This window comes from Phyllobates terribilis, unplaced genomic scaffold, assembly GCF_046119375.1.
Source record: "Phyllobates terribilis strain yellow unplaced genomic scaffold, ASM4611937v1 Scaffold_4__5_contigs__length_816908805, whole genome shotgun sequence".
Classification (NCBI taxonomy): domain Eukaryota; kingdom Metazoa; phylum Chordata; class Amphibia; order Anura; family Dendrobatidae; genus Phyllobates; species Phyllobates terribilis.
The window spans coordinates 213,896,156-213,917,172 of record NW_027362764.1 but is presented as its reverse complement, the minus strand read 5'-3'; the positions used below and the strand labels follow the sequence as shown (position 1 = coordinate 213,917,172).

The window sequence follows — 21,017 nt, the reverse complement described above, 5'->3', positions numbered from 1 at the left end:
GTCCTCCCCAGAATCTGGAAGAAGTAATTTACATAAAGTGATAAAAGATGATTTTTCCACAACAAGGTATCTGATATGAGTCATACAGGGATCACTCTCTTCAGCTGTCTATAACCTGTATGCCCATATTAATAGTTTAGATAGGTCAAATGTGGTGACAGATTCCCTTTAAGTAACCTTAAGATTTATTTCACCCAACCAATGAGCATTTTGCTCATTAGTCGGGTGATCAGTGGCCTGTTTAGACAGACCGATAATTGGGAAATGTGTTCCTTGTTTAGCCACCAGATATCTTTCCTCCATACACAGGAGCACTTTGCTATGAAAGAGCCGCTGCAAATCTCCTCTGGGAGAGTACTGGAAGGCCCCCATACACATAAGACTGTTGGCCAAGCCCGCCAATACTGGTGGCTTTAGCCAACACTTGTCTAATATGTACGGGGGCCATTAGTTCTAGGAAGTTCAGGATATTACGACTGGACGCATCAATAAAACTAGACTTCTGACTACATTAACAAACCAGATAATCTAACACGCTTTACGGTAAGGATCACAACTGGCATCTCCCCTTTATTAGATATTTGAAGACAAAAGAATATTTACCAAAAAGTGATAAAACTATATATTTTTTTAACGTGGAAGTGATTTGCCTTTTCTTCAGATAGAGTCATACAATGCCAAAATATACCCATACATTTGGATACACTTGGTTTTGACTTGTGTTATGAAAAAAATAAAAAAAACAATATACTAAATAATATCCCGTCCTATAATGACAACTTTATGGCCAAATGTGGTTTAAACAGAACCTTATGAAAAGGTCTACTACAAAATGGAAACAATAAAAATATGAGGCTTCTTACCGAACCACAGTGAGTTTTCTGAAGCACGGTATAAGCTCTTTAACTCCATAATCATTTATATTGTTATTGTCCAATTCCAAAGCAATTTGCTTCTGGTACTGATTCAGAAGAAAGGAGATGGCACCACAATCAGAAGAAGAGGCCCCACAGAAGCTTAGCTTAATGTAATCTGCACATATTCCTTTGGCTACCAGTTTCCCCACCTTCTCGCACTGAGTCTCACATATGCATCGTGCCATCCAGATAAAGTGAGTCAATGCGTGGACACGGTTGTATCCCATAAACTTTGAGCGGGGCAGGTTTTTTAAGTGAAATTTGACACTTCTAAAAAGCTGTTGCTTTAGAGCCTTTCTCTTTACTTTCAAGACTGAAGATGGCACTAGATGTCTTAGGAGAACTTGTTTCGGTTTTGAAAGTAACCCGCAGAGAAAAAGGTTGATGAACTGTAAGTGATCGTTATTAGCAAAAGGATCTACTTGCTTGTGCTTCTTTGCACAGATACACGACATCAGATTGCCTGAAACCTCCTCTTGTTGGGAGTGTGCACAATGACCAAAATATTTCAGCAGCTCTGTGGTACTAGTCCCACTGTCAATCACAAGAAATAAGGCGGTAAAGAATGACTGAAGTGTCACATGGAAAAATTCAAAAGAGCTATTTTCTTCACCACCATTGTAACTTTTCACAGTTCTAAGGAAACCCAACTTCAGATCCTGCTCTGGGATCTTTAAAGATGTGATAGTATCATTGTCAAAAACAAAGCAGGAGTTGTCCATTCCACCATAGGCAAGTTTGCCTATCAACAGCAAGGTCTCCTTACCCCGCCTGTAAGTTTCAGCCTGACCTCTGTTGGTTCCTTTGGTAGATAAATTCAAGTAAACTTCAACTATGAGTAAGAATATATCAGTAAGTGTTACAGACCTGCTGGAAAACTCAGGACTCTCATTTATAAAGTGGAAATGTTCATAAGACTTAAATATTATCCAGCAAAACAGGGGGATGGAACACAAACTACTAAAATTGTGGTTGGCATTTAAGTGACTTAAAACACTCATCTGAACACTGGGCTCCTTGAAGAATAAATTAGTATATTCCAATAGGTTATCCGCCCTAAAACCACGGAGCATAATTCTCTTCCTAACAAATTTTCCTGACACCTGACAACCTGTCCTTGCTGTTAAGACTTTCCTTGATCCTTTCAACAGTTTTCCACTCAGCAAATGCATGAATAAAGCTGCAGGGTGTACAGTGTCTGTAGGTAGGGAAACTTCTGGAATGTTGCTTAGGTGAAAACTGGAATGCATTTCATCAAAGCCATCAAAAGTGAACATTACAGTTTCGGGAAATGTTAAAATATATCGAAAGACTTCATCTGGATCATGATTTGGATGGCAGTTGTATCTGAACAGTAAGTCCTTCAGAGAAAGCACGGTGTCAGCATTAAAAAAGACAAATGTCCGACAGCGAAACCTAAAAAAAAATTTAACGTCAGAGTAACCTTCTCCTTTCGCCCACATATTTTGTAGTTTTTGGATCAGAAGAGTCTTTCCCATGCCAGCATCACCATAGATGAACGTAGTTTCTCCTTCTTCATTGATCACTCCATTGTCATCAAACAAAGAACCCAGATCTTTCAACTGTCCCAAATTTTCATTTCTGTCACTAATTAATTCCATAACTCCATTAACATAATTTTCTTGGAGCATCAACTCCTCTTCTAGAGAGTAAGACTTTACAAATTTGGAATCACTACACAACTCTTGTTTAAGCTTCTTGCTATATAAAGTAACTAGAAGATATAAGAAGATAAAATAGTAATTACAATTGGTACAGCTTATAAAAGATTCAGTTTTAGCATATTGTGCACTAAGTTCAATAATCAATGTTCATGTAACTTGGTAGGACAAGTACTTATGCTTTACTGTTTTTATTTTCATACAGTATATTTAAATGAAAAAAAAATAAAAGGGGCTGTGCAAGATTTTTTTTTTAAATGGCCGGATATTAAAGGATGTGAAAAAAATTACATAACAGCTCACACCCACCCATCCCCTGTTAGAGATATGTAGGGTGATAAAGTTAACAGGAATTATCATCATTACATAACCTTAGTGAACAATAGGTCGATAAATGCTATTTTATGTTCAAACATTGGATTAAACCCAATGTGTGTTTTTGTGACAAAGATGTGTGGATGTACCACTGGATTCTGCAGTGGATATGAAGCATATCCCCTGCAGATTGATGATAATCTCTATTGTTAATAAGGCTTACCCTCTTTTCCATGAAAAATTAGAGCATGTTGGAAAGCCCCATGGAAACTTTCCATTGGATGTAGAGTTGCCCACTCACATGCGGACTGGTAGCTGATGAAACATGGATTTAGGCACAGAATTCACCCTAAAGTTTCACATGAATTCCACTTGTGAATTGGGTAGGGTATTTGCACACAACAGCCAGATTCATCAAGTTAGGCATTCATTTCAGTCTTGATAAGTTGGCATGGTGGAGTCTGAGACGCCTGATTCAGTAAGATGTGCACGTCTCTTAATGAATCATGTGTATCTTGCAAGTGGCTTGTGCCTCACGACAAATCTTACTCCAGTCTCTGAACAAGACGAGTCGGCACCGCTATGCTTTATTTCACCACAGCTCTTCCCATTTTGGTCATGAAAATACCAAAAGTTGCCTAACTTATGCGCAACCTCGCGTTGTGAAAAAATGTAGCAACTTTTCAAAGTGTTTTGAAATCTGGCATAAACACTTTGATGAATAGTGGCCAACGTATTTTTAAGACAGGTGAACCGGCTGAGCACTTCAAGAGGAGGAAGTTTTAGGAAACGTTGGCGCTTGTTTTCCTAAAGCGTCTTTCTTAGCAGTTTTTTGGTCATTTCTTGAGGGCTTTCAATGTTTTTGACAGATGGTGGGGTTTTTTTTTTAGCATTTTTCCAGTGTTTTTATGCCCTTTTCCACTGCCGTTTTCTGGATGTTTGATTTTCTTTAACCCCATTAAAAATGAAGAAACCATTAGTGGTTTTTGAAGCAAAAGCTCTGGCAGTCCGGGCGTCTTTTAAGCCTTACTATTGACTTGTGTTATAAAGTATAGAGCATCTTCACAGCAGAAAATGCCTGAAGAATGGTCGGGTCACTTCTTTTAACTGCTTGCCGTCTTTGGGAACCTGAAGCAGTTAAAACATGATCAAAAGACTAAAGACATGAGCAACAAGTTGTTTTTACATTGAAATGCACATTTTTTTTAGCGCTTAGTCAGTGATTTTTTAGGTTTTTGGAGCAGAATCGTCCTGAAAAAGACATTGTGTGCACTTACCCTAAATGTGCCACCTATATAGTTAGCTTCCACAATAAGTAACGCAAGTAATAAATCACGTGTCACTGTACACAATAGTTGGCTCGAGTGCATAAGAAGAAATTCCTACCGGGGTCATTGTTCGTGATATGTAAGCTCTGTATTTGTTCTGAGGGTTGAAAATCAATTTCTGCTAACCAAGGGTTCAGATCAAAGTAAGCTTCAGGCACTTTATAAAGGACATATATAAAACACTCAGCAGCTTCCTCCCCTTTACTTTGTACCAGGTCAAGGATCTGACGAACCTGTAGCAAAAGAAATATTTCACATTATAGATTATTACATTTCATGTAATTAACAGTATGTGGTCCATATCTATGGGGCTAGCTTACAAACAATCATTGGACTATACACTAAGTCAGATTTCTATTATCAAAAACAGACAAGACTATAATCCAATGCTTGTCCTAGGAGAAAAATACCGAAGCCTGTACAATTCCAATAGAAGGCATTTTTGTAGCGTTTTTTAATGCAAATTTTCAGCTGCGTTTTACAGTACCAGCAAAGTCTATGAGATTTCAGAAATCTCATGCATATGATCTTGGCTTTTGTTCCTGACTGTTTTATCCAAGAGCTGCGTTTTTGCAAAATGCAGCATGTCACTTCTTTCAGCGCTTTTGCAGCATTTTTCACCCATTAAAAGCAATGGGTAGTGCAAAAACGCTGCAAAAAAACAAAGCAAAATGCGCAGGTATCACATTTTACTGCGCTTTTTGGTGGCAAAACCTGAGGAAGTTGAATCAGGTTATTTTTTTCTGCACTAAACTTTATCAGCATGCATAAGAGACAAACGTACCCTGACCAAAAACGCAGGAAAAAACGCAGCAAAAATGTCACAACAAACACAGCAAAAACTTAGAAAAACCTGCTTTTTTGAAGCAGCTTCTTTACTGCCAAGAGAGCAGTTTTTTCTGCATAAAAAATACACAGCAAAAAACGCAGCATGTGAACATAGCCTTAGGGGCGTTTGTTGTCTAACACCCTCCGTCTTGTTGACAATCTAATGACTTCACCCCTCGTTCTTGGTGATGTCACATGACCAGATGAAATAATCACTGACTACCGTTGTGACCTCATTATACATCATAAACTCACATCGAGTGTAGGTTCACATGACAGATTTGATTGGAATCAGTTTCTCGGAGAGAGATAAAAACAAAGTTTCTTCACTTTCTCCATTCTGTCAGTCCGTGAAAAATCGGATTGCACTCAGATGTCATCCAAATGCAGTCTGATTTTATTCATCGACTTATAGACTTGCGATACCGATTTTGATCCGACACTCGGATTAAAATCAAACATATCTCAGATTTTATCCACGGACTACTAAGACATTTGCCCAGCTCGATAGAATATCATTGATACCAGTGCTATTCATGAAAAACATGGATGGTTAGCCGTGTACACAAGCCCTAAGAAGTTGTGAAGGGATTGTAGCAGGTTGGCGAGACAAATGGCTGAGAATCTGTAGAGTGATAACACTACTAAAGTCTACTATTTTTGTACTTTAGATTATTCTAAAATATACACTGCTCAAAAAAATAAAGGGAACACTTAAACAACACAATGTAACTCCAAGTCAATAACACTTCTGTGAAATCTACCTGTCCAGTTATGAAGCAACACTGATTGTGAATCAATTTCTCCTGCTGTTGTGCAAGTGAAACAGACAACTGGTAGAAATGATAGGCAATTAGCAAGATATCCCTTATAAAGGAGTGGTTCTGCAGGTGGTGACCACAGACCATTTCTCTGTTCTCATCCTTTTTGGCTGTTTTGGTCACTTTTTCATTTTGCCATTGCTCTCACCCTTAGAGGTACAGTAGCATGAGGCGGTGTCTACAGTACAACCCACAGAAGTTGCTCAGGTAGTGCAGTTCATCCAGGATGGCACATCAGTGCGAGCTGTGGCAAGAAGGGTAGCTGTGTCTGTCAGCAGTTTCCAGAGCATGGAGCAGATACCAGGAGATGTGGAGGGGCCATAGGAGGGCAACAGCCCAGCAGCAGGACCGCTACCTCCTCCTTTGTGCAAGGAGGAACAGGAGGAGCACTGTAAGAGCCCTGCAAAATGACCTCCAGCAGGCCACAAATGTGCATGTGTCTGCACAAACGGTTAGAAACCGACTCCATGAGGGTGGTATGAGGGCCCGACGTCCACAGATGGGGGTTGTGCTCACAGCCCAACACCGTGCAGGACGCTTGGCATTTGCCACAGAACACCAGGATTGGCAAAGTCGCCACTGGCACCCTGTCCTCTTCACAGATGAAAGCAGGTTCACACTGAGCACGTGACAGAAGTGACAGAGTCTGGAGACACTGTGGAGAGCGTTCTGCTGCCTGCAACATCCTTCAGCATGACCGGTTTGGCAGTGGGTCAGTAATGGTGTGGGGTGGCATTTCTTTGGAGGGCCACACAGCCCTCCATGAGCTCGCCAGAGGTAGCCTGACTGCCATTAGGTACCGAGATGAGATCCTCAGACCCCTTGTGAGACCATATGCTGGTGCGGTTGGCCCTGGGTTCCTCCTAATGCAGGACAATGCCAGACCTCATGTGGCTGGAGTGTGTCAGCAGTTCCTGCAAGATGAAGGCATTGAAGCTATGGACTGGCCCTCCCGTTCCCCAGACCTGAATCCGATTGAGCACATCTGGGACATCATGCTCGCTCCATCCACCAACGTCACAGACTGTCCAGGAGTTGATGGATGCTTTAGTCCAGGTCTGGGAGGAGATCCCACAGGAGACCATCCGCAACCTCATCAGGAGCATGCCCAGGCATTGTAGGGAGGTCATACAGGCACATGGAGGCCACACACAATACTGAGCCTCATTTTGACTTGTTTTAAGGACATTACATCAAAGTTGGATCAGCCTGTAGTGTGTTTTTCCACTTTAATTTTGGGGGTGACTCCAAATCCAGGCCTCCATTGGTTAATAAATTTGATTTCCATTGATGATTTTTGTGTGATTTTGTTGTCAGCACATTCAACTTTGTACAGAAAAGTATTCAATGAGAATATTTCATTCATTCAGGTCTAGGATATGTTATTTGAGTGTTCCCTTTATTTTTTGAGCAGTGTATATATAAATAGATCACCTCACAAATTAAAAAAAAAATGTAGAAATATATGGTTACTTAAAGGGAAGCTGTCACCTTGAATAAAACCTATTTATCTACAGATATAGGATTAATCTACAGGTTATTAGCGTTACAATGCTGCCCGACCGCCTTGCGGCTACTGGAAAAAAATGAACTTCTTTCCTCCCGGGAGCAATCCGGTTTCAGCCTTAGGAGTGTGCACGGAGTAGATCACTTTACTTTGAGCTGTGGCTGTAAGTACACCCCAACCCTTTGATTGACAGCTCACTCTTCACAGATACGCCAAGGAGCCAGCTGTCAAAGTGCTGGGTCGTGCTTAAAGCCACTGTTCGCAGTATAGTTAGCGGTGCTGTGAACGCTGACTGTAACTGCCCAGTGCACGCCCCTAAGGCTGAAAGCTGGCGGTTCTCAGGAGAAAAAGGTTAATTTTCTCCCAGTAGCAACACTTTCAGTAAAGCAACTGGGCAGAATTGTAATGCTATTTACCTGCACGTCAACTCTATATCTGCAGAAAAGTTGCTTTTTCCGAGGTGACGGGTTCTGTTTAACAGGAAATTGTATCAAAAAATTATTTTGAGTGAAATCAATGGCCTATGGCAAGTGTTGTATGATGGATAAGGTTATAAACCCCCAAAAAACTATGATGATTCCAACCAATACCCACCTACAGTATGATGTGTAAGAAAGCAGGAGGTAAGTTCCTGGATGGCAGATATGCGTCACTGAGGTGGTTGGCTGCGATAATGTAAAGTCTGTACCAGTAACACTAGGTTACTGAGAGAGTTTGAATTCGACAAGATTTTGGGTCCGGGATTTAGGAGCAACCAAAAGAGTTTGTGTGGGAAAGGTCATTCCCATAATCTAGCCCGGGTTTACAGGCCTCATAAAAATCAGCTGGATTAGCTCAGCACTGTTTTGGAAACAGAGATGTGTTTGTTTGGTGAATAATTGAGCTGATACTTAATTTCTTGAGCTTATACTGCCGGGAATACAGAGATTGGTGACCCCGCTACAATTACTTTGTTTCATTCTGCCTGAAGAAAAGACTGTTTATATTATTAATTTGTACTAGAGAAAAGCGGTATTCGTTTTGGAGCTGTAAAGTTTATGATGTACAATAAACTTTAAGCTATTTTGATATAAAAACAATGTGCCGACGGGTATCCAAGCAGTTACCAGACAGCTGAACCCCTACAGATGTCATATTGTAACCAATCACCTACATGAAAAATCAATCTAGGAAAAATTGCCTTTTAGATAATAACTTCAACCAAAACTAAAACAAAACAGTGCTATAAATCAAGTTTTTACATGAGTCAGAAAACTTGCCTGGTCTGCCCTTGTAGAAAACTGAAGAACGATTTCGGAATCTTCAGGGGAAAAATATCCATGGTCAAGCAAATTGTCAAGCAAACACTTGATATTTCTGATCAGACTGACCAATGTTTCTCGACTTCTTGTAACTAAATGAACATAAGACTGGGGCCTCAGCTGGTTTAGTTCCATTGTCCTGGTATAGCATCCCAATCCCGATTCTTCACCAACTTTTAGCCTTTCACTGAAATAAAAGTATAGATTAAATAATAAAAATAGACTGTCAAAAAAAACTATACATGCATTTACATTCAAATGGGTGTTCCTGCGAAACATGTTTATGTCGGATGGTGGGAGATTATACTGTGGGGTCCACATCTGATTTAAAGATTGAATACCGTATATAAAAACCCATGGCTTCATTTTAGGGGTATTCCAACAAAAGACATTCACGACGGACTGTTGTGCTTTGGACCACTGGAACCACCACTGATCTGGAGAACGTGGATCCCTTCTTTTTTGCTACAATGAGTCTGGGCTAAAATGTAGGAGATAGCCAGCATTTCTGTACTCTGAACATGGAGAGTAACACAGACAGCAGAGTCAGAGGCTCTAATGTGTTCTGCAGTTCACAATTGTGAGATCCACGGAAAGCCAAGGGGTTGCTGGCACTTTCACTATGAACGTAATATAAATGTATTTTGTTTAAGTATTCCTTTAAATAGTTTTTTTGTGTTATACAAATAAAGGTTTTAAAAAAATTCTCCCACCTAGACAACTCTTGCTTAAGGATCCTATTGGGTGTTACACACCAGGCCGAATCCGGTCTTTGCTTCCCTCATCCCAGTCCGATGAACTCTGTTGCGCTCCAAGTTGGGTGTTACCGATGGACCAGCGTGCTCCCATGTGATTGTCAGCCTGGGCCTGTATAAGGCCTACCAATACACACACCTGTGTCTTGGTATTAAGACAATCAATGTCCCTGAGTCTTGTCTGCCAGAAGCCTTCAGTACCTCTGCGTGTCTGTTCTTTTCACTCTTTTTACACTTTACATACCTTTTCGTTGGGATCATTTTATGCCTCTTACAAGGTACAAGTACTCAGCTACAATGGATGACCTTTTTGAAGTTAAATGAAACTGTATAAGGACTTCTGGATGGTAACGTTTGAGACCCAGATCTGTCCCTAGAAAACACCATGCCCATCCAAGGTTACCATGGTGGCTAAGTCCATTTGACATTGCTCACAGTGCTGGGACTGTGGAGAGGATTTAGCCAAAATTTGTAACTTTTTATAAAAAAAAAAGTCACATTTCATGAATCAGTCTAAAGCATCTAGAAAAGCCACATTGACATAAAAATCATAAAACTATCTAAACTACTTAAGAAAACGTGAAAAAAAAAGGCGCAAATCACTTAATGAATTTGTCACAAATCAAAAAGTTAGAGGTATTCATGCCAAAAAATGGCAGAAATGGAATGATGAATCGAGCCCAGAATGCTTAAACTTCACCGTTATTACACATTAAGATTAGTAAAGATACAAACCTCAAAAACATACATGTTCATTTAATCCATTCATTCCTGCCTACACTATCTAGTATTAGAATCTGCCCTGAAAATAAAACTTTTGACCTTACAATACTAATGCTTTATCCCGAGCTTACTTAGGAGTCAGTGGGCCCACTCCTCTAAAATAAAATACTTACAGATGGAAGGGTAAGGGGGGACATATACAAACACAAATCTATGGCTCGTAAGGTCTACTCAATCATACTTATTCCCAATCTGCATACATTTCCCCTGCAGTACGCAGGCTCATCAGTGATCCATAACATGGGTTTCCCAAACTAGGGGCAGTATGACTACAGACAGGTATATTTTTCTCTGAAACGCTCTGTCATTCCACAGAAAATATAGTTAGATGATCCAGGTGACTGACAGGTCTCTCGCACTAAGAGAAGACAGCCGTGGGTGGCGCTGGTTTTAGTCTTAACTATGGTTCCCGGCCAGACCATTTAACTATATGTTCTCTGAAATGTCGGAGCGTTTCAGGGAAAAATATATCTGGCTTGCAGTCAAACAGCCACACCGTGATTCATGCTGGCTGTGGTTTGGACAGCATGAATCAGCTGACAGTTTCACTTTAATAATGTATGCAGTTTGTATTATATATGGTGGCAGATTAACTAACACTCGGCTCAGATGTGCACATCAGTGGTGTGAAAAAGTGTTTGCCCCCCTTCCTGATTTCTTATTCTTTTGCATGTTTGTCACACTTAAATGTTTCAGCTCATAAAACAAAGTTAAATATTAGACAAAGATAACACAAAATGCAGTTTTTAAACGGAGGTCTTTATTAAGGGAAAAATAAATCCAAACCTACACGGCATTGTGTGAAAAAGTGATTGCCCCCCTCTTAAAACATAAACCACAGTTAGTTTATCATCAGTGTAACGGCGCCCACTTGTCAGTGTATGTAGTTTACTGAGCACAATCCTGCTGACAGGTGCGCTTTAAGAAAAACAAAATTAAGACTTTGGAGTGGCCTAGTCAAAGTCCTGACCTTAATCCGATTGAGATGCTGTGGCATGACCTTAAAAAGGCGGTTCATGCTCAGAAACCCTCCAATGTGGCTGAATTACAGCAATTTTGCAAAGATGAGTGGGCAAAATTCCTCCAGAGCGTTGTAAAAGACTCATTACCAGTTATCGCAAATGCTTGAATGCAGCTGTTGCTGCTAAGGGTGGCCCAACCAGTTATTAGGCTTATGAGGCAATCACTTTTTCACACAGGGCCCTGTAGGTTTGTATTTCTTGTTCCCTTAATAATAAAGACTTTTATTTAAAAACTGCATTTTGTGGTTACTTGTGTTCTCTTTGTTTAATATTTAAATTTGTTTTATGAGCTGAAACATTTAAGTGTGACAAACATGCAAAAGAATAAGAAATCAGGAAAGGGGGCAAACACTTTTTCACACAACTGTATTTTTTTTTATGAGACAGAGTAAGATGCGTCTGGCACGTTGCACTAGAGAACAAAATTGGGCATTTGAATTCATGCTACCTGATCATTCTCTCCCTGACATCATCTGCTGGGGGAGATATATGAGGCTCCCATACACATCAGATGGTTAGCCAATCCCAACAAATCTAATATCTAAGACTATATGTATTATAATATAATTGTGTATGTGTAGAATTTTCCTTTTAACCAACTGGGCATATAGCACAGAACTTCTCCGTGCGGGTGGCCGTGTTTTGATTGGCCAGCATCAGACACCGACAGAGGAGATCTGTGGTATACACTTAATGGGTTAAAGATAACGTTTAAATTACAATAATCTAGTGAAAAGTCCACTTTAAAATTAATGAAATATGGCGGGGGACTTTCATAAATTTGCCCCCTGAGACATACACGGAACAACTGGTGTTTTAAAACAATCAGATAACTTTCTTGGAAACCATTTGAACAATGTGTGGAAAATTAAAACTTCTCTTTCATTTTAAAATGTAAGACAACATTCTGTCCAAAACCAATATTTGATTTTGTACATCTACATTGTCTTTTGTTATAGTCATTCCTTTTGTAACCTTTTATAAAAGATTATTCAGAATCGGTTAATAATTAACTTGTGATTACATCAAAGCCTGCATAAAAGTGAAGAAGACAGCCAGAGAAAAAAGTTCCCTCGCTACACATAGATGAACCTGAAGTGCTACCAAGTACATTCTGAAGCACTTTTCCAATTCACTCTCTATCACTCCATTGCAGAGATATTTTACAAGTTGTTTCTTCTAGAGAGCAGTATGTGAAATCTCTGCTTGCAGTCCATCAGGGTGTTTCTTCACAGTCTTCTCTAGGGTCTTGTGCCTTCACCGCTCTCCCCCATCAGCTCGGCAGCCTCCGAGACTGATAGACTGCTAGAAATGACGATTTTTAAATGTTTTCAAGCAAAGTCTAATCTGGAATTTCTATTCCCAAATGTTACCAATAGTTTGCATCTTAAAATAATATAATATGTCTTAATTTTAGACATTGATGTAGTCATAGCTAAAATTTCTGTTATTTGATAGTTCTTTGATTTTTTTTCACCCTAATTAGGGTCTTCCTTCTCTTGCATTGCTGCTTCTTTCGACTTCAGTTTGACCCATTGTCTTCTTAATTTATGAATAATTAAAATGAAAAATGGAGAAACAATGTGAAAATATGACTGTCATTTCTAAACAGGTAAAGCAATATTTTTGTAAGATCCCTTAAAAATGAAAATCACGTGTATGGCTTTGTTTTGCATCCATTGTTTTCGCTAAAATTATTAACATTCTGTTGGTGTTCAAATACGTTTGGACTCAACTGCATTTCACCTTGTAATATGTTTAACCATATGTTTTTAAAGGGGTACCTTCACTACAAACAACCCCACAAATTTGTGTCCACATGACAATCAGCTGATCGTCACAGGTCCGGCTCCCCAGATCCAGGGAATTATGCAGCCGACTTCTTACTGTGCTATACCATGGTGGCCATTTACATTTTAGCGGTTCATAGAGACAAGTCTGAGACTAAAAAATGGGCGCAAGTGTTGGCACCCTTGAAATTGTTCCAGAAAATGAAGTATTTCTCCTAGAAAATCATGGTAATTACATATGTTTGTTACACACAAGAGATAAACGTGTATATCGGAACACAAAAAAAAAAGAGAAAAAAGGCAAATTGGACATAATTTCACACAAAACCTCAAAGATGGGCTGGACAAAATTGTTGGCTCCTTTCTAAAATTGTGAGCAAACAACTTTGTTTTAAGCATGTGATGCTCATTCAAACTCACTTGTGGCAAGTAACAGATGTGGCAATATGAAAATCACACCTAAAACCAGATAAAAAGGGGAGAAGCTGACTCAATCTTTGCATTGTGTGTGTGTGCCACACTAAGCATGGAGAACAGAAAGAGGAAAACTGTCTGAGGACTTGAGAACCAAAATTGAACAATGTCAACTCTCTCAAGGTAACAAGTCCATCTCCAGAGATCGTGATGTTCCTTTGTCCACGGTGCGCAACAATTTTACGGTGCGTAAAATTTTACAACGCACGGTACTATAGCTAATCTCCCTGGACGTGGACGGCAGAGAAAAAGGTTGCAACGCAGGATAGTCCAGATGGTGGATAAGCAGCCCCAATCAAGTTCCAAAGAAATTCAAGCAAAAATGGAATGAGGCCTGCAAAAAAAAAAAGAACACTAACTACAGTCAAATATGGTGGAGGTTCAAAGATGTTTTCGGGTTGATTTGCTGCCTCTGGCACTGGGTGCCTTGACTGTGTGTAAGACATCATGAAATCTGAAGATTACCAAAGGATTTTGGATAGCAATGTAGTGTTAAAAAGCTGGGTTTGCGTCCTAGGTCATGGGTCTTCCAGCAGGACAATGACCCGAAACATACTTCAAGAAGCACCCAGAAATGGATGGAAACAAAGAGCTGTAGTGGCCAGCAATGAGTCTGGATCTAAATCCCATTGAACATCTGTGGAGAGATCTTAAAATTGCTGTTGGGAGAAGGCACCCTTCAAATAGGAGAGACCTGGAGTAGTTTGTAAAAGAAGAGTGCTCCAAAATTCCAGCTGAGAGGTGTAACAAGCTTGTTGATGGTAATAGGAAGCGATTGATTGCAGTTATTTATTTCAGAGGCTGTGCAACCAAATATTAAGTTGAGGGTGCCAATAATTTTGTCCAGTCCATTTTTTTTTTTTTTGTGTGAAATTATGTCCAATTAATCTTTTTTTCCTCTGTTTATTTGTGTTATTCCAATACACACAAAGGAAATAAACATGTGTATAACAAAATGTGTAATTCTAATAATTTTCTGGGAGAAATACTTCATTTATTTTCTGGAACAATTTCAAGGGTGCCAACACTTTTGGCCATGGCTGTATCTTAGCCACTGTGGACAAAAGTCAATCATTGAATTCACTTTTATCATTTCGTTACAATGCTTTGTTCTAAAAAACTCACTGAATTTGAGCGTAGTCCTGTAATAGGATGCTACTGTTGTAACAAGTCAGTTTGCAGAATTTCTTTTATTCTAAATATGCCACCATCAGCTGTGAGTGGTATTACTGGAAAGTGGAAGTGTACAGCATGCACAGCAACTCAGCCTCAAAGTGTCTGACCAAGCAAAGTTAAAGGGAACCCGTCACGTCCTAGTTACTATCATCACTGCCCCCATTGCAATGTGCATCACTAACAAGCTGTTTTCATGAAAATTGGGGGTAGTACAATGATTTTATAACTTTATATACACTTTGTCCTACCTGCTCGTATTCAGCCATAGGGGTGTGATTCTCACATTCAGTCATGGGGGGGGCGCCGCGTTCAGTTAGTGCTGCTGCCGCATATGACATTTGAATACTGCTCCTGGCAAGCGCTGTGTTTGTGGGGTGAATGCGCATTTGCACACGTCAGGCCGCTGGTCCGGTGCGTGCACACTGAGGCTGTGTGATTACCAGCTTCAGTGCGCACGCGCTGTGATCTGTGACTCCCGGTGCGTGCGCAGTCAATGTATCTGGCGGTCATCGCATGCTCAGTGGCACTGCAGCGGTGACCACACGATACATAGACTGCGCACGTGCCGGGAGCCACAGATCACAGCGCGTGCGCACTGAAGCCAGTAATCACATAGCCTCAGTGTGCACGCGCTGGACCAGCGGCCCGACGTGTGCAAATGCGCATTCACCCCACAAACACAGCGCTTGCCAGGAGCAGTATTCAAATGTCATGGGCGGCGGCATACACTGAACACTGAATGCCTCAGCAGGCCGAGTATTTAAACCCCAGACCACACCCTGGGGTGGAGATATGGCGAATGGCCTCCCGCCCGCACTATAGCCATTCACAACAAAACATGCCCTTTTAAATATGGCTGATTGACCCTCTCTGCACCTACCATACAGGAGAAGACTTCCACGTTTCATATCACTGAAGCTAATAGTCTCAATGAAACATATCTCCCCTCCAGTATTCTGTCAGTGACTTTGTCCCAGTGTCCATATATTTTTGTCTATGTAGTGTATACTGTCAATAAGCATTACCATGAGTGAGAAATCTTTATTTTTTTCCACTGGCTATCCCAACAGTCGTATCTTTCTATTATTATTTTAACCTAATTGTGTAACACCCTATATAAACATGACTTGTTTGTGATGTTTATTCAATAGTGGTTTATGGTTTTGTATATAAATCAGGGTAACGAGAACCAGGGCTGCGGAGTCGCCAAACCACCGACTCAGACTCCTCAATTTCCCTGACTTCTGACTCCACAGCACGGCCTCACTACTGAGCATGTACATAAAGTGCAGCACAGATCCATCACAACTAAAACAGAGATCCCTAGATCAGGAACAGAACATTTCATAACTTTCCCAAATTCTTATTAAAAAATTTACAGCACATCCTGCATTGTATTAAATGAACCAAATTTATTAGATATTTTAGGAGTTGGTCCATTTTATACAGATTCCAACTCAGACTCCAACTCCACCAAAATGGACATGGACTCAGACTTCACGACTCTGACTCCACTGTCCTGATGAGAAACAAAAATCGGGAAAATAGGGTATCCCAACATCCACTACTGACCATGGAGACAGTGTGGTATGTGGCTTCAGAAGTAACTGAAGAACTACACCTGAAATAATTAAATTAAGGAAAATGAGGCCAATGTTACCATAGAAAAAAAGTAGAAAATAGATGTCAATTTAAAAAGAGATTCTGTGGGGCACTGCTTCAAGAAACCCACACGTCAACATTTTGCATTATACATTTTATCTAACCATTGTTAGACAGAATGACTTACTGAAAAGTTTAATGCCCACTGTCCTAAAACTAACCTTTAAATAGTCCTCTTCCATTGTAAAATTCAACATTATATATCTCCCTGCCCCCATGAGTGAAGGAAAAAAAAAAAAGCGTGGTCCTGGTGGACGTAATATGTTATCATCCATCTCATCATCGCTGCCAGGACGCAACCACCTGATTTTTAATTGAGATAAAATAGCATCTTTCTATTTATGACAACTTCATATATTTCTATGAGACTGTCAAGCTCGGGTGGGGAGACTTGTGGCCACTCCGTGCATTGCGGTCCGAGATCAGACAGAGATCCACGGACATCTGCATGAGTCCTAACAGCCACTATTCCAGTATCTGCAGGACACTCCTTCTCTATGACCTTAGAGGGAAGGTGACTTGTAATTTCCAGTTTCTTTGCCTTTTACTTTTCCTTTATCTGCACAGAATAATGTTTTCTTGAATGATGCAATATGTAAGCAGTAGGGTCATGTCCTCGAACAATGGAGAGAAATACAGTATGCTTAGGTGACAAGTTTTGGCAACTGGGGGTTATGGAGCTGATATACTGTGGTTTTCTGGCAAAAAAACACCTTAAAAGATTGCAACATTGTTTGCACATTACAAAGTTGTGCAAAAATTATGCGACTTTTCGAGTCTTCACACTAGTTGAAAGCAGCTACACTAAAATGGACAAAGCTAGAAAGGAGCTGGGCAGGGACAGGAAGTGGCTACACCGCCTGTCAAATTCAGCAAAAGCATAGGCATTTCTTATGGCAGAAATGTTGTTCCTGCCTCTGATTGTCTTAACATTTCTGGTGAAGCTCATGGAGGCCATCGCCACTGATAAGATGAGCCAAATTCATTCATCACTTAATGAATTTGGAGCATCTTAAACCTGCATGCCCCTCATTAAGACTGGTATACAAAATGCCAGTCTAAATAAATCGGGGCCTATGTATTTTGATATCTACAATACGCACTAAAACCTATGTAGGCAACCAGAAAATTGGGGGGTCTAGAATATATTGCAATGCATTAAGTTGGCTAAACTTTAGAGATTCAGTTATTCGCTTTTTTAATGACTTGTCTTTCAGAGTTGGTCTGTGAAGGTTGTCGTTCTGGATGACGCCAGAAATTAAAATGAGAAAGTTAATGATCTGGGCTTTGGCTTTGATCTCACCTTCTATACATATGGTACAAATGTGGTGTTTGGCACAAAGAACTTTGCTATTATCAGTAACAGGTCTGATTGGCCAAAAGACAGATCTGTGAACGGTGTCTGTAATAGTGTTCTAATGTCACGTAAAAAGAGTGGTTTACAGCACTAAGTGGTTAAAAATAGTCACCTTGGAAGACAAAAATCACTATGACAAAATGGCCTTCTTCAGTTCTATGAGTCATTTGTTTTATTACTGTTACAGCTCTTACAGACAGTATTTTTAGGACCAATGTTAGTCTATGGGGATATGCACGCCGTTTTTTTCTTCTTCGAGCAGTGTCTGTCCAAGAAAAGAAAAAAAATCGCTGTATGTCATAGTTTGAGCTGATATTCAGAAGGCACTCGGCCACGAAAGTCAATAGGTAGGGGGAAATCATCGGACTGCACTCGGATGAGTGTAGTCCAATTTCCACGGATTGACACAATGGAGAAGATGGAGGAATTTTTTTCTCCATCTTCTTCTCATCCGACAGAATCGGATCACAGTGTGCTCACAATTTGATCAGTTAGATTACAGTGTAATTTGCATAATCAACCAGATTCTCTCGAATGGGAAAATCTACGGCCATCTACACCAGCCCTTAAAAAAAGGACTGTGGGTCCATTTACACCGACCGACCGGTAGCACGATACCAACATTTCCAGATCAGTGATCGTTTGAATGCCGGATTACACAGGCAGACCAAAGAAAATTATACACATTGAGTGATCTTTTATAGATCGCTTAGTGTGCAAGAGCTGCCATTGTTCTTAGCACAGCGAGTACAATGCACCGCCGAGAACGATGATTTTTGAAGATTCCCCTTAACACATGGGTCCCCCTTTATTCCTAGAAATATGTTCTTTTGTGACAGTGTTAATATGCTGTAAACATTGTGATAGTGTCACTGGTTTTATATGTGAGGGGAGGTATGTGTCACTCAGGATGCTCTCCTGTGTGAACTAAGACCTACTTTATTTCTGCCAGCATGTTATATGCTGGTGGGTTTACTCTGTTAAAGGGTGTGTGGTTTTATGGGAATGGCAAAGAGGGCGGGACGCCATTCTCTCTACCTCCCCTCAGGGTGTGGCTGAGCAACTTGTAAGGCTATGTGCACACGATGCAGAAATGCTCAGGATTTTTTCCTGAGCGTTTCTGCATCTCCCTGGCAGAAAAAAACGCATGCGGATTGTACATGCGTTTTCCTGCCAGGGACATGCAGAAATGGAGCGTTATTCACTGACATTTCCGCATGCGGATTGACAAGCGCTTTCCAAGCGATTAGCATCACTTGGAAAGTACTTGTGACAACTAGGTCACACTATATAAATCCATGCAAACGGCATGGATTTATATAGTGTGACCCGAGAGAGTGGTAAAAATAAAAAATAATGTATACTTACCCTGCGATGGCCCTAGGTGTCCCGCTCACTCCGTTCTCCCTTGCCGGCAACATTGAATTGAAAGACCTGCCGACGTCAGCGTCACGTGACCCGTCACATGACTCTGACGTCAGCGCAGGTCCTTCAACTCACTGCAAAATGCCGGGAACCAAGCAGGAGCGGTGCGCGGGCCGACAGAAGGTAAGTATACATTTATTTTTTATTTTATTCTTTTTTACAGATTTTTTAATGGTACCTGGGTGTGGATGAGACTCTCCTCTCCTCCACACCCGGGTACCATCCGCACATTAGAACGCTTAGATTACGCATCTACATATACAGTGATGAGTAATCCATGCGGTCTAATGCAAGTCAATGGCGGCGAAGACGCCGGGTTTCCACAAAATTAATGGACATGCTGCGGATTTTTGAGCGCAGCATAAACGCTGCGGAAAAATCCGCAGCATGGGCACAGCACATGCGGATTATCATTGGGGAACATTGCTGCCCTTCTACCATGCGTTTTTAATGCGTTTACGCAGTTGCAAAAACGCTGCGGAAACGCATTAAAAATGCATCGTGTGCACACAGCCTAAAAGCTCAGTACCTTTTTTTTTCTCTGGAGTGTGGTCTGGAGAGTGAAGTCTCCAGACAGTGTTGTGGAAGCTGCAGAGCTTTTTACAAGGACTTTGCCTGTGCAGTTATACTACCGAGAGCGGGTGGAACCCGCTCACCTATGGACTGAGCTATATTTTGTTTTGTTTTCCCGTTTAACCCAGAGGGGTCTTGTTTATTTCTCCTGTGGAACCCTGCATGAGTTTATGCCATATAATAAACCAGCAAGAAGGTAACCTGAGAATGTGTGTCCTGAGTCTGCCTCCGGGAGAGCTGAGCGAGTCGTCTTGCCACAACATATAAAAAAACAACAAAAATCATGTGAAAGTACAGTTTTTGTAAAAGCCAAAATAACTTTTCATATGGGGAGCAGCTTGTATAAGAGCAGACAGTAACCTAAACATGGTTGATTTTCTTATTATAATGGTAGATCTGTATGTTCTGTATTATTACAGCAGAGCTCCACCAACTAAACTTATCAGCCCCTGCCTTGCAAGGCATTGTAACTGCTGACACCCGGTATATCAGGATGAAGCCTAGCAATTGGTGGGCAGAGACAGAGAATACCAGGACATAACAAGAAGAGCGCCTTCTCTTTGTCACCACTGAATGCAGGATTCAATAAGACAGAATTGGCTTTGGGACCACATCAGTCTGCCAAAAACAAGGCTGGTTTCCACTAGATCGGCAGTGGGGAATTCTGTATAGACTGGCTATGAGCCCACGATGCAGAAATGCTCCGGATTTTTTCCAGAGCGTTTCTGAATCTCCCTGGCAGAAAAAACACATGCGGATTGTACATGCGGATTGTACATGCGGATTGTACATGCGTTTTTCCTGCCAGGGACAAGCGGATGTGAAGCGTTCTTCACTTGCATTTCCGCATGCGGGTTGTCAAGCGCTTTCCAAGCGATTTTAGCATCACTTGGAAAGTGCTTGTCAACTTGGTCACACTATATAAATGCATGCAAACAGCATGGATTTATATAGTGTGACCGTAAAGAATGGTAAAACATAAAAAAATAAATCTATACTTACCTTCCGATGGCCCCCGCAGTCTTGCTTCGCTCCGTCCTGGCTTCCGGCAGATCGCGGTGGGCTGAAGGACCTGCCGTCACATGACTATGACGTCAGCGCAGTCCACCGCGAGCTGCCGGCAAGGGAGGACAAGCACACCGGGGGCCGTCAGAAGGTAAATATAATTTTTATTTATTTTTATTTTTTTTTTACAGGTTCTATGGTACCCGGGTCCGGAGGAGAGTCTCCTCTCCTCCACACCCGGGTACCATCTGCACATTGAAACGCTTGGATTCCGCATGTACAGATGCAGTGATGCG

At 40.9% G+C, this 21,017-nt stretch overlaps 1 protein-coding gene across 4 annotated transcripts in view; it reads right to left on the bottom strand.

Moving 5' to 3' along the window:
- Nucleotides 1-21,017, bottom strand: part of NOD1 (nucleotide binding oligomerization domain containing 1) — a 93,738-nt gene that overhangs the window by 28,160 nt on the left and 44,561 nt on the right. For all 4 annotated transcript variants that reach the window (XM_073678059.1, XM_073678058.1, XM_073678060.1 and 1 more), the window contains exons 2-4: nt 8,658-8,886; nt 4,301-4,475; nt 864-2,652 (exon numbers count right to left, since the gene is read on the bottom strand). In XM_073678059.1, the coding sequence (XP_073534160.1) occupies nt 864-2,652; nt 4,301-4,475; nt 8,658-8,834 (2,141 nt within the window). In that variant the 5' untranslated portion in view covers nt 8,835-8,886. The remainder of the gene's footprint in view (nt 1-863; nt 2,653-4,300; nt 4,476-8,657; nt 8,887-21,017) is intronic.